The sequence below is a fragment of the Pollicipes pollicipes genome, unplaced genomic scaffold (genome assembly GCF_011947565.3).
Source record: "Pollicipes pollicipes isolate AB1234 unplaced genomic scaffold, Ppol_2.1 Scaffold_3447;HRSCAF=4054_pilon_pilon_pilon, whole genome shotgun sequence".
In the NCBI taxonomy this organism is placed as follows: Eukaryota; Metazoa; Arthropoda; class Thecostraca; order Pollicipedomorpha; family Pollicipedidae; genus Pollicipes; species Pollicipes pollicipes.
The window spans coordinates 12,169,845-12,184,176 of record NW_023596297.1 but is presented as its reverse complement, the minus strand read 5'-3'; the positions used below and the strand labels follow the sequence as shown (position 1 = coordinate 12,184,176).

At 50.8% G+C, this 14,332-nt stretch overlaps 1 protein-coding gene across 3 annotated transcripts in view; it reads left to right on the top strand.

Moving 5' to 3' along the window:
- Positions 1 to 14,332, top strand: part of LOC119091343 (cAMP-dependent protein kinase catalytic subunit 1) — a 93,073-nt gene that overhangs the window by 40,284 nt on the left and 38,457 nt on the right. For all 3 annotated transcript variants that reach the window (XM_037214084.1, XM_037214081.1, XM_037214082.1), the window contains exon 2: positions 12,027 to 12,081. In XM_037214084.1, coding sequence (XP_037069979.1) covers positions 12,036 to 12,081 — 46 coding nt within the window. In that variant the 5' untranslated portion in view covers positions 12,027 to 12,035. The remainder of the gene's footprint in view (positions 1 to 12,026; positions 12,082 to 14,332) is intronic.

Below are 14,332 nucleotides of genomic sequence, written 5' to 3'. Positions count from 1 at the left end.
CGCAGATTAACAATTCTAATTGATGGATTAGTCATCGATGCGCGAAACTGCTGGGGGCATTAGCTTCACATCAGTTTGGTGAAGACCGGGACCAGAGCATCGCTCATCCCATACAAGGAACGACTGAACTCAGTTCGGCTCTCCTGGAACTAGAGCTGATCGAAAGTCTCCCTGAGACATCGATTCCGCTTGTACCGAAATGAGGGAAGAGATATTGTGTTCAGAACTGCGCCGCGATCTCCGTTATCAACACACAAACAATGGGGCTCCGTTTCATACCTGGCAGAGCGTGTGTTGTTCACCGGGTTTCCTCACTCTTGGCTGGAGCCGATCAGGCTTCGTGCAGCAGCGCCGGCTTCCGTATTCATGCTAAGAACCGGTCAGGGTACCTGATCCTTTGTCAACCGCCTAACGGACGAGCGCGGAAGGTCAGGGCGGTTCCGGCGACCGGATCGCGCCAGCTCCCGCGGGCCGAGGCGGCGACCTTCTGCTGACCTTTGGCCCCACCTTGCGAGCGCCGCCTGCGACGCTTGCGGCCGGCCTCTCGGATAGCAGGCTTTGCGGACGCGATGCCATTAGTGGCGAGGGAGTTGGTGTCGCGAAAAATAAATAGGATTGTCGGAACGAATTCCAGTTAGGTCAGTCCGGGACGTGGGAATCATGAGGAGCTCACGCCGGTCGCTAGCTAGTTACTGGCTCGCATGCCACGGCACAGGCCATGCATTGGGTAAGGGATGCCCTTTGCTGCTGAAGACAGGAGATATTTGAACCATTTGTACATTATTAACGAGTTCAATGTTAAACACAGAAACTCTGTCCCAAGCATCCGATGTGCATCAGACGCATACTTTTACTATTTCATTTCAAATGTCTCCGTCATTATTTCAAGACAGCTCTTGCCTGCCACAATATCTGTCGAGCACTGTTCGCCCAGCTCGTGGTCTTACGGCCGCAAACGCGCGCTATGTCAACGCATGTGCCGCTATCGGTGCCGAAATCAGTTTATCGGTGCCGCGCGAATTGGAAGACCATCTCTATCTGTCTTAGCGTGACGATACCCGCCGGAAACGGACATCGCTGGCAGCGGTGCCGTGACGTGCAGATATCGGCGGCGGCTGATGCGCGGATCCCATTATACCGCGGAGGAACGTCCCACTAACGTTACTGCTCGTATGGACATTGGCGCTCCCACAAAGCAGCTCGGCACGGTAATCACAGTCAAGTGGAAATACCTTGCTTTCATTCGCGCGGAGCGGATATTACATTCAGGAACGTGGCTCGGCGGGGCAGCGGGGTCAGCGGCGCCGGCGGCTGACATAGGCGGCTAGAGCTGACCGTCGACGACCGCGGCCACGGTCACGCATACGCCCAGCTAACGACCACCGCCACAGATGCAGGCAGCTGACGACCGCGGTCACGGCCACAGATGCAGACAGCTGACGACCGCGGTCACGGCCACAGATACAGGCAGCTGACGACCGCAGTCACGACCACAGATACAGCCAGCTGACGACCAAAACCACGCCTTTAGATACAGATGGCTGACGACCACGGTCACGACTGCACATACAATCAGCTGACGACCACGGTTACGGCCACACATACAGGCAGCTGACGGTCGTGGTTACGGCCACAGATACAGCCAGCTGATGACCGCGGTCACGACCACAGATACAGGCAGCTGGCGACCGCGGTCACGACCACAGATACTGATGGCTGACGACCGCGGTCACGACTGCAGATACAGCCAGCTGACGACCGCGTTCACGACTGTTGATACAGCCAGCTGACGACCGCGGTCACGACCACAGATGCAGGCAGCTGACGGCCGCGATCACGGCCACAGATACAACCAGCTGGCGGCTCGGCTACGGCCACAGATGCTGCCAGCTGACGGCCACGGTCACGACCACAGATACAGGCAGCTGTCGGCGCCGGCCCGTCCGGCGTCTAACAGCCGTCCGGCGCCGCAGCCATATTGACTGGTCAAGGTCACTAACCGCAGACAAAGAAAACATGCAGTTGGTGACCACGTAATGCAACGAAAGACAGCTTCGATATGAAAGGATGTTTTTGCAGTGGGTCATCGGTCATGCCAAAACATTCAAAGCATGTGCATGAAGGTGGGAAGATGATGTAGACATTAATGGGTCGGGTGTATTATAAAGGGATGGAACTGATTCCCTTCTCACTTTGTTTAGGTTATTTTGAGTCTGCATTGGGTTTTGATTAATTCCGGTTGAGCCCGGTTATCAGCCAAAAACACAGATTTCAGAATGGTTAAGTCCATACCCAATCAGGTTATTTTATGTTTGAACTTGAGTATGAGTTCACGGTTTTAAAGAATCGTTACTTTTAACCCTGAATCATACATGCTGGTGAGTGCTCGGCGAATCGTTTCAATTCGGTCTGGACCCCAACGGCCACGAATCTGCACTCAGCTCCTTTCCTGGGTCTAGCACAAGCCAGAAGGTTAGGCTTGGTTTGCATATGATGACATTTGCATGCGCCACCTCTGCACTGTGGTTAAAGCTAACCCGCGGCTTGCAGCATGACGTCGTGCCGAACCACATTGTCTGCACTATACCAAACGGCGTGAGTTTATTTGTGGACCGCTCTGCCTGCGCTGAGCGAACAGTAACACGGACGCAGGGTCACGCAGTTAAAACTGAGCACTTCCTGACTGGCGTGCCCTTCGGGGCTATCCGAGGCAATTTCTGGCTTATCTGCTTGCAGTGATTGCGAGCGTTGGGCAGCGCAGCAGAATCTTTCATTTTCTTTCTCTCTCATCCCGCCCAGCTGACGAAATGTGGCACACCGCGACGGTCACCTGTTTGAAGGATTGAAATAGTATTAAAAAGACAGTCTCAATCTTTAGGGTGGGTGGATTTCTGGGGTCCGCGTCCACGCGTTGCAGCGCTTATCGCGAGTGCCTAGGGCCTTGAACGCACCATCCGATGATAAACTTCCTAGCCAATGACACAAGTTTGTGGTGAAATATTGACGTGTGGTAGGTTCGGTCTCCGTCTCTGACGTCATTTGGTCTTTAGCACGGCCACTGCCACCGCCTTAAGCCAATCCGCTTACGGGAAAACATTGAGCGTCTAAAGCGACTTGATCCACTTCAACACAGCGTGTTCAAAAGGAAGAATGACGCCCCAAGCTACTGAGCTACAGTTATAGAACATTCCACGATGAAGCGAAGCGAAAGAGATCACGGTGAAGATGCGAAATCACGATGATGGATTGGAAAACGGCATTAATATGCGTTCTTTGCCCATAAGCATTAGCCTTCGCAGTCTGAAGACAAGATGCTGACCCCGTTTTTCGAAGTTGCGCACGGTTAAGCTGTTTGGTCCGACCGAGATGGACCTGTCGGCTGGTAACTGGTCTGTGATGGTGGTCAGACCGAGATGGAACTGTCGGCTGGTAACTGGTCTGTGATGGTGGTCCGACCGATATGGAACTGTCGGCTGGTAACTGGTCTGTGATGGTGGTCCGATCGAGATGGAATTGTCGGCTGGTAACTGGTCTGTGATGGTGGTCCGACCGAGATGGAATTGTCGGCTGGTAACTGGTCTCTGATGGCCAACGGGCGCGCCCAGCCGTGGCGTGGCGTCACTCTGTACAAACAAGATCCCTTCACACTTCTCTCTCAGACTTAAAAGCCCGGATGGCACTCTGGCCGCTGAACCTGAACGGCGCTCGTGCTCAGCCGTCAGCTGCGGCGGTGGTCGGCTGTCAGGCGTGAGAGCTCGGTCCCGGTGTCCATTACGAGCGAGCGCGCGCGCGCCGTCCGTCGCCCGCCGGCCGGTGAGAGGCGCCGAACAGGGTCGCCGCCGCCGCGCCGGGCTGCTCGGCGCGTGCCAGCTCTCGTCGATGAGCTGGCGCCGTCAGGCTCGTTCGGAGCCAATGTCAGGCGACCGGCGGCCGAGGGCTACGACCAAAGTCAACAGCGCCCTCCCGCTGGAGGACACTTCTGCAGCAGGCCCCGGCGGCGCGGACGCCTCCTTCAGAGGCATGCACTGAGCCCTCAGTCGTGCCGACGCGTCTTAGATTTCCCCGGCACTCCCGGGTGCTTGAATATTACTGGATGCGTTCAATTATATGCCTTCAATGCATTGCACATTTCCTGGAATTTCCGGACGTAGATTCCTACACTGGTAAACGATGTATGATTAGGAGCGGGTGGATCGCCAGACATTCCGGTCGCTTCGAGCGAAATTGCATGCAGGTACCCAGTCCACAAACCGGCACTGCCAACGGCGCCCACGTATGTTGACATAGCAGAGACCGCAAACGTGACTTGCTTCTCGTTGAAAACTTGTTAATAGCACAAATAATATTAGTTCATAGCCGCGGATGCCAACATCCCAAATGAAAGAGCCCATCAATTACGATATGCACCTTGGACTTTCGTCCGAAACCTCGCCTACAAATGGAGCTTCAAGTGCAAGTTGCATCTCATTTAATTGAAACAGAGCCTATGGTTAAACCTTCGGATCGCTTTAACTTTTGAAGAATTACACAATTGTTGGACGAGTTAACGCCGTTGCGCGATTATTTTGATGCATTATGATATAAACGCATGCAGGACCCACAACATCAATCAAAAAGACAATCGTGAAAGACAGCAAAACAATAAATTGCATCTGGACGTAGGTCATAATCATCTTAGCAACTGGTCTGAAGCAGAAATGGTGTTTGACGTCCCCCGCCCCCATACCCCCGCCTCTCTGCAATCCAGTGAAAGCAGCTCCCATCCGTTCGGAGCCACTGTTGTCAACTGATGGTATTCACCAGCTTCGTCGCTGCGATCAGCAAGCTTACCATTGTACGTCATGTTTGCTTGGATGCGTCGGACAACTAACCCAACCCTATCCGCTTGTGCTGGCGCTTGTGACGTGAAGCTGTACCAATGAATTTGTTACGTTTATACCGCTTTCATCTCTTGCAATAAGCTCCAACTCACTAGCAAACGCCGCGGGTTCGTCTGCGGCGCCGGGCCGGTCTGCGACCGCGCGACCGCCACTGCATGCCTGACCACTCCACGTCGTGTCGCATTGTGTGGCTATGATCCAAATGCACTTGCGAAAGGTGCAGCCTTATTGTTCACAGAAGCCGCCGCGTATTTTGTGATGATTTATGTAATGCATCTTTGTCTGCATTTAGTGGCGTTCGTGTGTTTCTCCACGCTCGGTCGCCTGCAATCGCCGTAATCGCAAGTGACTAACCGCCACTCCGATCTTGACGTTTCACGGCCGGTCTTATCATTCCGCGTATCTATCGGGTTATCTTCCCTTTGTTTTCTTTTGCTTCGAACTAGCAATAATTTGGGGACCGGTCCAACGCTGGGTTTACTTGATCGTTTAGGTGCCAGTCAAAACACGATAATATCCCCCCCCCCCCTCTTAGTGCGCATTGCCTCCACCGTGGCGATACGCACATTCCACATGAAACGACGCTGAAGACGCACTGCTCTGAGAGGGTTCGCGAAAGCGGTGAAGGGTCATCTTTCCATACCTTCCCATGCCAGACATTCACTGATCACTGAGAAACACGTGGGGCAACAAAAATAATATAATGCCATAAAAAATGTTAAAGCAAGCACGATGCAGAAAGACCTGCTGCCACAACCAGTAAATTTTAGACAACAGGTAGGTAGGTCGAAACGTATTGTGCGGAGTGAGATGAGTGAGGCCACGGCAGATATTCCAATGGCCAGTTTTATCACACAGCGGATACACAAAAAAAGATACTGCAACCAAACAGCTTTAAAATGAGTCTCCTGGCCTGAAACAGCGATCGCTGGTAGGAATTTAAGAGTTCTTTAACGAAGAATTTGCATGCTGCAGGTAATGGGCGTGTGGAGCAAATGGAGTAAATGGGCGAACGGACGTGTTTTTGTTGTTTTTTGTGGGGAGGGGGCGCGTGCTGGCGTTTAACGCTCGCTCATAGCTCCAGGCCAAAGTCTGCGTCGGAAGAGCGACCGGCGGGGTCTGCTGACGGCGTGTTTTTCAACGGCAATGTCCCTTCACACATCGCGCTTGTTTCCTGTGCATTCCCAACAAGCGATTTGATGTATTATCCTCCGCCTTGCCTTACCCTTGGCCAAAACAATAAGGAGGGTAATCACAATTGCCTACAAACATTCAACTTTATCAGATTGCTACACAACAGGAGCTAGGTGAAGCACGCTGCTCGTATTCAGGGAGCGCCGATACTTTTGGTGAAATGGACATGCTTCCTAATGTTGGCAGCTTTTATTTCATGAATTTTCACTGAGATCCACTAGCAAGCTTACGATTTCCAATAACACATTGCATCCCAGATTATTTCACCTTGCCTACAGCGCCACTAATAACTGAGTTAAGTTGCGGTGGGTAATTATGAAGTGGAAGATTTGGCTCACTGAGCTACGATGTTTTCCCATGAATACGGCATCTCACGTCTCCATCAGCGTATGATGACATTTTCATAACATTTGCAACGCAAATGCCTACTGAGAATTCAGATGGCAACGGCTAGCGCATGAGCCCAGAATGTATACCTCAGCGTATATACCTACCTCTTATGACTTCATGTCGGCTATGGCACGAGTTCAGAATGCATATATATATATATATATATATATATATATATATATATACATATATGCATAAATATATAATTTGGCTTTAGGAATAAGAGAACCGCATGGTCCATGGTGACGCATTGGTTGAAACTTCAACCAATGCGCTCCTCGGCAACACGCCCTCGCCCGCTAAGCCGATCACAAGCTTTTTTTTATTCGCAACAGTGGGGTGCGCACGGTAACTGTCATGACCACGGCGGTCACAACCGCAGGGAAGAGGCGTAGTGCTGTTACAAAGCGTTAACAGCGTAATTTAGGTAAGAAAATAATTAAAATTGATGTTCTTATTATACATCGACGATTGATGTTCTTATTGTATATTGACGGCGCTACAGCGGCACTACCCAGTGCTATTATCATACTTATTAGTCCTGAGGTTTCATCAGATAATGTTTTTGAAATATGCCCCAGGGTATGGTACTCCCTGTGATTAAAGGACACTCGTTGCTTAGCGAAACAAAGACGGCATCCTATATTTTAGTCTCCGCATTGAAAAAGTCATGCACCCATGTCATGACCGATGAAATCTTTGTCTCCAGAAGCGACAATGAACATACCAACCGACAGAAACCAGTTTATAGCTAATCCCACTCTCCGTCGCAGCCTCGGCCCGCCGGCCCAATATAGCCCTGGCCTCGGCCGCGCTGGCAGCATCGGCGCCGGCTATCCCGTTGATGCGCTCGGTTCAGAGGCGCCCCGCTGAAGTGGGCTGGCAGGCGAGCATGACCTGGGCCTGTTGACGCCGGCCGGGAGGCGTCGCCAACGCTGCCGTCAGCCGCGCGGACGACCCCTGCTGTCAAGCAGCCGGCTCTCAAGGGCACCGGCTAGCACGACAAGGATTCCTTGAGGCCGGGCGTGGCGGGGTCGCGGCTGCTTCTCGACGGGATATGGTGCCCTTTACGCCGTCCAAACATGCAGAAAAGTCAACACGGGACCATTTCAGTGCACCGATATGTGGATCTTGAATCGTCACAAAGCGACCTTTGAATCAAGGAACGCTCGCGAATAGGCGGCGACTGTGAGCTGAATGGAGGATCTGAGACCGGTCCAAATAGCCTCACAAACTTAATAGAATATTAAGACAGACTTAAAGTATATATGGAAGACTGCCTTGGAACTGCGAGGAACGATCTCATTCAGTGGAATGGTGGAGAATATTAGCGGGTGCCTTGCATCTGAAATATACTAATGCTCTGGTTACTTCTGCGGCCGCGGAGCCGTCCAACTTGTCCACAGTAGCAGGAACGGTCTGAAAGGGATCATTGGGTTGACTGGTCTCCTCACAATCATGCTAATTCGAGTAGGACGAAGCGACAAATCTTAGAATACCTTCGAAGGCATTTAGAGTGACGGGGCCGGGGAGTTTCTTTTCCTGGATAGCATGGCCGGTGTTTGTACACAGCGTACGAGAAGCATCTCCCTTTAGAAAAGGGAGCATAATCAAAACAAAGCCGAGAGACCGCGCCATTCATCATGGGAATCACTCAAATGACCTCGGTTGACTACTCAGCCCCTTCAGTGAAGCCGTGAGAGGCCTCTCTCGGCTGTGCCATCCACCGCTGGGCCTATTTGAGAGGAACATCGGCTTTGAGATAAGATGCCGGCCATCGCTGGTGAAGGCCTCTCAAAATGCTCGTCGCACCTCAGACGTAGCGCTATGACTGGTGGACAGCTGTAAGATAAAACGCTTTAGTTGTCATCATGTTAGATATATGGCTAGATGAAGGTGCTAGAGGGGTTAAAAATGTGGTTTGCATCCGTTAATACTAATATTGCTTGGGTTTCGGACTAATTGACTGGGATCACGTTAAGAAGTGCAAGCTATGCGCCGGTAATGATTTGAATACGGTGAAAGTCGCCAGTGCTTCCAGCTGATAAACGATGACGTCACAAAACCAAAAGGGATTGATTCCAGGTGCCTGTAGATCCATGCTATCGGTACGCGCACGGCTACAGGAATGCACTTTTGCAAAATGCGAGAGGGGGAGGGGTGCAGAAAGAAGTATCTGGACCTGCCTCCGAAATGCACTTAAATCTGTTTTCTCCACAGATTTGACGCACCTTTTGTCCAGAGTTAGCAGGAGGGGTGTAGGCTCATAATATTTATTGGGGACTGAACCCTAAAAATTATGATTAATGAAAAGTAATGGATAACAAATGATAAATAAAAATTGGAAACTGTGTCGCTGGTTAGTAGGCACAATCCGCCGCCCCCTCCCCCCTCCCCAAACTGAATAGGAAACTACACGCCTGTAGGCTGGCTATGTTAAGTGTGCCTTTACTTGATTTTGAGTTATAACGCAACGGTCGTGACATATTTGGCTTTAGGTGATCATTTAAACGGTCCCAAATTTCGTTGGTAACAGAAAAAGGCACCTTTTCACTCTAGTGAAACAATAAGGCTTACTCCACAACGCATGCACGTGGCATTTAATTGAGACAACGCAACGCGGTAACGATGATCAATGAAGATACGCATTAACAGGCTTAAAATTCCTGCAGCACCAGAGTGCCATTAATGCAAAAATACGCATATAAATCATGTGAGGCGATAAAGCCATTCGCTTACCTTCGTGCCCAACAAGGATGTCTTTTCATAGAAGTAAAGCCGGTTATGGCTATAACGTAGCAAAAAAAGTACTAGATTTTCGTCATTGCACAATCTAGACTTAGCGCTTAACAATAACAAGAGCTCTTGATCAGCGAACTCTGAAGCCGAAATACGTTGTGGTCAAGAGTGCCTCTACATTGGGAAGTGCTGCGAGTCATGACATAAATTTTTGGGATTTATTGAGACAGATTTCCCATGGCGTTATCGCCTGGCATCTGAATAAAATCTTGTCTCCCCGAAATAGACCAAAAAAAACCTTTTCTCAAAACCGTTGGCGTATTCATCACGCCCTTCACCGGAAGTGATCTGTAGTGCTTACGGTCGTGGTACCCGTCAGCTCAAATTTTCTCGATCGTGATCGTGATCCTGATCGTGATCGTGATGGTGACAAGCGCTGGATACCAGATGCACGCATCCTTTGTACTGGTGCTCTCGAAGACAAAGACAGCACTTTTCGACCGTCAACGCATTCATCGTACATCTTTCATTCGCGGACAGTCACGAGCAGGGACGGCGAAAGCGTGGGAGCAAGGGCGCTGAGAACAAGGACTCTGGAAAAATGAGACATCAAAACCGTGCCTTTGCACATAAAAAGAGCGATAACAATTGCGATTACTTTATCTTGTCAGCTAATCCACCGAGACTGACCATAAAATAAATTATCCCATTTTTGGGTATCGAGTAGCTCCATCATGGAAGCACAGTCTGGTTTCTTTCATGTTTGAAACACGCAAGGGAGCAACTAAATGTTTCGTGCATTTATTGTTGTCGGCTTATTGTTGTAAAAACCAAATCTGACTGCTCAGGTAAATCGACTCCGTGTCTGGTCTACTATCGAGCATCCTTAATAAAGAACGTCTCATCTACTAAAATTTTAATCATACAGGCATGTTGTCGAAATATCAATGCATCTACGTCTCCTTTCTCCCGGTTATTCTGCGAGCAATAAGGCTAACAGTTCTGCCTTATTTAAAGCTTCCATCGCAAGAAGTGCTCAAAACAGGTTAAATAAGTAATGAACATATTTTCAGCATTTCAGCTTTTCAGTATCTGTGCTGCAAATGGGTTAAAAAATGTCTGCGGCAGTGATGTGGCCTGACGACATTTTGGCCCCCTGCTGCGGCGGCGGCCACGAGGTGTTCATGATGCCGCCAGCGAATGGAGTTCACTCGCCGCCCCACTCACCGTTCCATAACGGACAAGAACGTATTGCAAATTTGTATCCCGGAGAGGTTCACCATTCCTGTAATCTATGACGATAAAGCTTCGAAAAACCTTCGTGTTTTTTGTTGCATGTACGTACTTCCCACATGGGCTCTGGCCAATCTTGCTTATGCATCGAACCAGGGCTTGATGCATACACAAGAAGCAATGAGAACTGTGAACTGGGGTCTGGACTACCTACGCGGACATGGTAGCTGGGGCTCAGACCTCGCTGGCCTGGCGTCACAGAGCACGAAGGCAGCATCGTTTGACGGAGGAGAGGATGGAAGGTCACACTGGCGAGAGTGCGAATCGCTGGCTGGGTCACGTGCGCTCGTGGGCAGACAAGGGAACCGCCCTTCATGTGCACCGTTCAAGGTTTATCCAGATTATGGTAACCAGAGCAGATATAGATCTGAAACTAACTCTGCGATAAAGGCTGATGAACCATCCATAAATGGCTGAGCGATATTGACACTGCCCAATCGGTAGGTATGCCAGCAGGCGAGAGGGAAGCGGTCGATGTCTCATTTTCTAAAGCCAGTCTCCATTACAGCACACTGGGCCACATCTGAGGTATAGGGCCCTGGAACCTACACATGCTGCATTAGCCAACCTCCGCCTGCTAGATCGACATGACAGGCGGAATTTTCAATGCATTAATCGGCCTCAATCTTGTCTATTGTTGAAGGCTTTTGACACCAAAAGCCTTTGTTTCTATGTAATAACCACTATCACGTCTGCGACCCGTCGTTCTTCCGACGAAGTAGGTGCCTCACCGATTTTATCTATGCACTTACGAACCAAAGTGCATCGCATGTCAACATACCGCCAAGGCTATGTGCACAGAGCAATCTGCGCACCGTCGAGGGGAGCATGCTCCCTACTTAAAGTTCGCCTGCTCACACTCACCCTCGGCGTACTCAACCGCGAGCGTGCGGCGCGGCCCTGCATCAGAGCCCGCCACCGCAGCGCTGCCCTGCTGCCCCATTACGTGCTTTTCCAGCTCCAAATCCCCATCTGAATAGGAAACTACACAGATGCTCCGTGGCAGCATGCCGCAGCACGCAATTGCTCAGAGGGAGCAGTGGCCATGCCTTATCATCCGCTTATTCAGCGATGCTTGGAATTTTCCCCCCTTCCGACAGTTTTGTCATGATTCGGTAGCAGGTACCTACTGTGTTCAACGAAGTGCGCAGCGCGTTGTTCCGCCAGCTGCGTTGCTGCAGGCTGCGTCCGGCTAAACATGCCGGCACACAGTGTTGCGCCCCGGTCTCTCCCACCCACCCACCCCCCCCCCCTCCCCCCCCTCCCCACCCTGTATCACGCTGCCGTCCCCGGCCCGCCGCCGGCGGCCGCCGCGACGCCGCGCGCGCGAGGTGTCGGTCCACGCTAGCAATCAGTGGCCATCCCGCGCCCTCCCCTCCCCGCCCGCGCGCCTTCGGCTATGGATTTTTTGGCGGCGGCGGCAGTCGGTGGCGGGCTGGTGCTGGGTTGGCTCCGTCTCGAGCCACACGCGCGGCGGGGCGCCTCCGTTCGGGAGAGCGCGCTCACTGAGGTCCGCCCTGGCTGTTGCAGGCAGGCGTCATGAGCTTCCTGTTCGGGAAAAAGAAGAAAAAGGAGACGGAGTCGGGTGAGTACCCGCGCTGTCGTGTGTGCGTGCCCTCGCGCCCATCCGCTGAGACGGTGTGCGAACTTGTGATCAGTGATCAGTGTGTGTGTGCTGTAAACCGTGAACTGAAGCGGCAGCGGCTGTGATGCCGATCGGTGTTGCGCCGATCTGTTATGCCGATCCGGACGGTGTTATAGCCGAACAGTGCATCGCTGCTGGAATGCAGTTTACAGAAATTCGGTGTCTAACCCATCCACACCGAGCTGCTAAATGACTGCTGCCGCAGTTCTCCAGGCCTACCGCAGTCCTCAGGCCCGCCCCAGAAAACCCGCCGTAGAACACTTGCGTGGGTTATTTACTGTAAAGGTATCAGGGGCGTCGTTTCGTAAGATGAGTTGGGGGAGGTTGGACAACGAGAAGATGAATCAACCTACTCCAAACTATCCAACCATCGGGTTTCTCCCAGGATTTCAACCACTTTCTGCTCAAAGTTGGGACTGGAGCCCAAGTTGCCCTCTTCAACTGAATAAGAAACTGCATCCCTGATAAGAAGGCATGCTGGTGCGTTTCGGTCCGTTCACAGAGCTCCTAAAGGGAGCGTTCCATATTTTTAGGAGGTTTTGAACTGAAATAGTCGTGTTGAAGATCATTCTGTGCAGTTCACGGCCCTGCCCCGCTTAAAAATTAAACCTCTCTAGTTACCGAGTCACACGCTCGCGAAGATGTGTAGACTATTTCGTGGAGACTATTTTAAGATCACCCAGGAGTCTAAGACCCCGTAATAGCATCATTCAAATCCTGCTACTCAGGCGATCATGCGGCGATCAAGGCAAAGGCAAATGTAATTGCCCTTCGTTCATATCTGGCGCTCGTGAGCACGATTTCCTTATATAATGGCCGTCAACTGGCTCTCAACGTCGTGCAAGACTCCATGGCGTGATCAAACAAGGATGTATGGGGGGGGGGGGGGGGCATATTTACTAAACAGAGGAACTGTGACTTCTAGAGTGCTCTTTTTTACTCAGAAGTATACCAATAATTAAAATTAAGCTTCGTTCATCATATCTGATGCCTGCTTCAATATTTTCAAATGTGGAGCATCCCCTTTAATTTCGTGTCATGCCGCTGGGTTTCGGTGAGAGTACAGGTGTCAACGAGCAGCTGGCACGTACCAGAACCCCTCGTCACATCCGCACTACGTTCCCAGGATAAGAGCAATCCCCCCGGCCTATCCGTTTAGCCGGGGCGAGATGAGACCACAGCGACAGGAGCTGGCCGGCTGTGCGGGTCACGTGACGCGACAAGGGTCACCACCCCGGGACCAGCTCGTCTGCCAGGGTGGTGGTCCTCAGCGGCCGATTGCCGCCGAACGGCCTCAGGAGCCTGTTTGGTGTTCATCGGGTGCGCCCGGCTTAATGGACGCGGAGGTGTGCTGGCTGGGTTGAGGGTATTTTTGGAAAGATGTCCGTTATCAGAGGGCACCGCAGTGAGCTGACGAAATTGTAAAAGGAATGAGAGCAATGCAGGACTCCAGTGCAGCTAAAACGGCAGTCGGCACCGACGCCTGAAACCGGGCGGGAGAAATGAAAACCAGTCATCCTGCGAAACAGAAATCAGTACCTCCACTTGTGTAGTGCACCGCTAGTGTGAAACGCCCTGGCTGGGTCCTCTGGTTCGTCTCGGCTCAGCGAGGTCATGGAGTAGGCCAAGCCAGCTCTGTTACGACACATGCTCAAATTTAGAGCTGCCGAATATGAAAAGGCCGCTTAAACTAAACACGTCTAATACCCAGCCCAATTTTGTTTTGCTTTTGTCTTGAAAAATCTGAGTAAGTAATCTTTCACGCTGGCGGCTAATTCAAGACGACGAGAAAGCTGATGACATATTATAAAAGTTCGGCCAACGAGATAGTGAAGGCTGCTTAGAAGCATTAGCGTGTATTGATAGCATCACAATGCCTGTATCGATCGACCAACAACCTCGCCAACACAATACTTTTGGAGGATAGGACCTCGAGAACTAGGTTACGGCATCAATACTACTACGAGATAACCTGATATTGAACAAAAAAAAAACGTTGGTTTGTTCATCTCTATATTTTGATACTTACATGGATATACCTACATATATATATATATATATATATATATATATATATATATATATATATATATATATGTACATATACACGTATTCGTGTATACGTACATAACTTATGTATTTATTGTTATAACATACACTTATATAAGATACGCTGATATTGTTAAGAAAG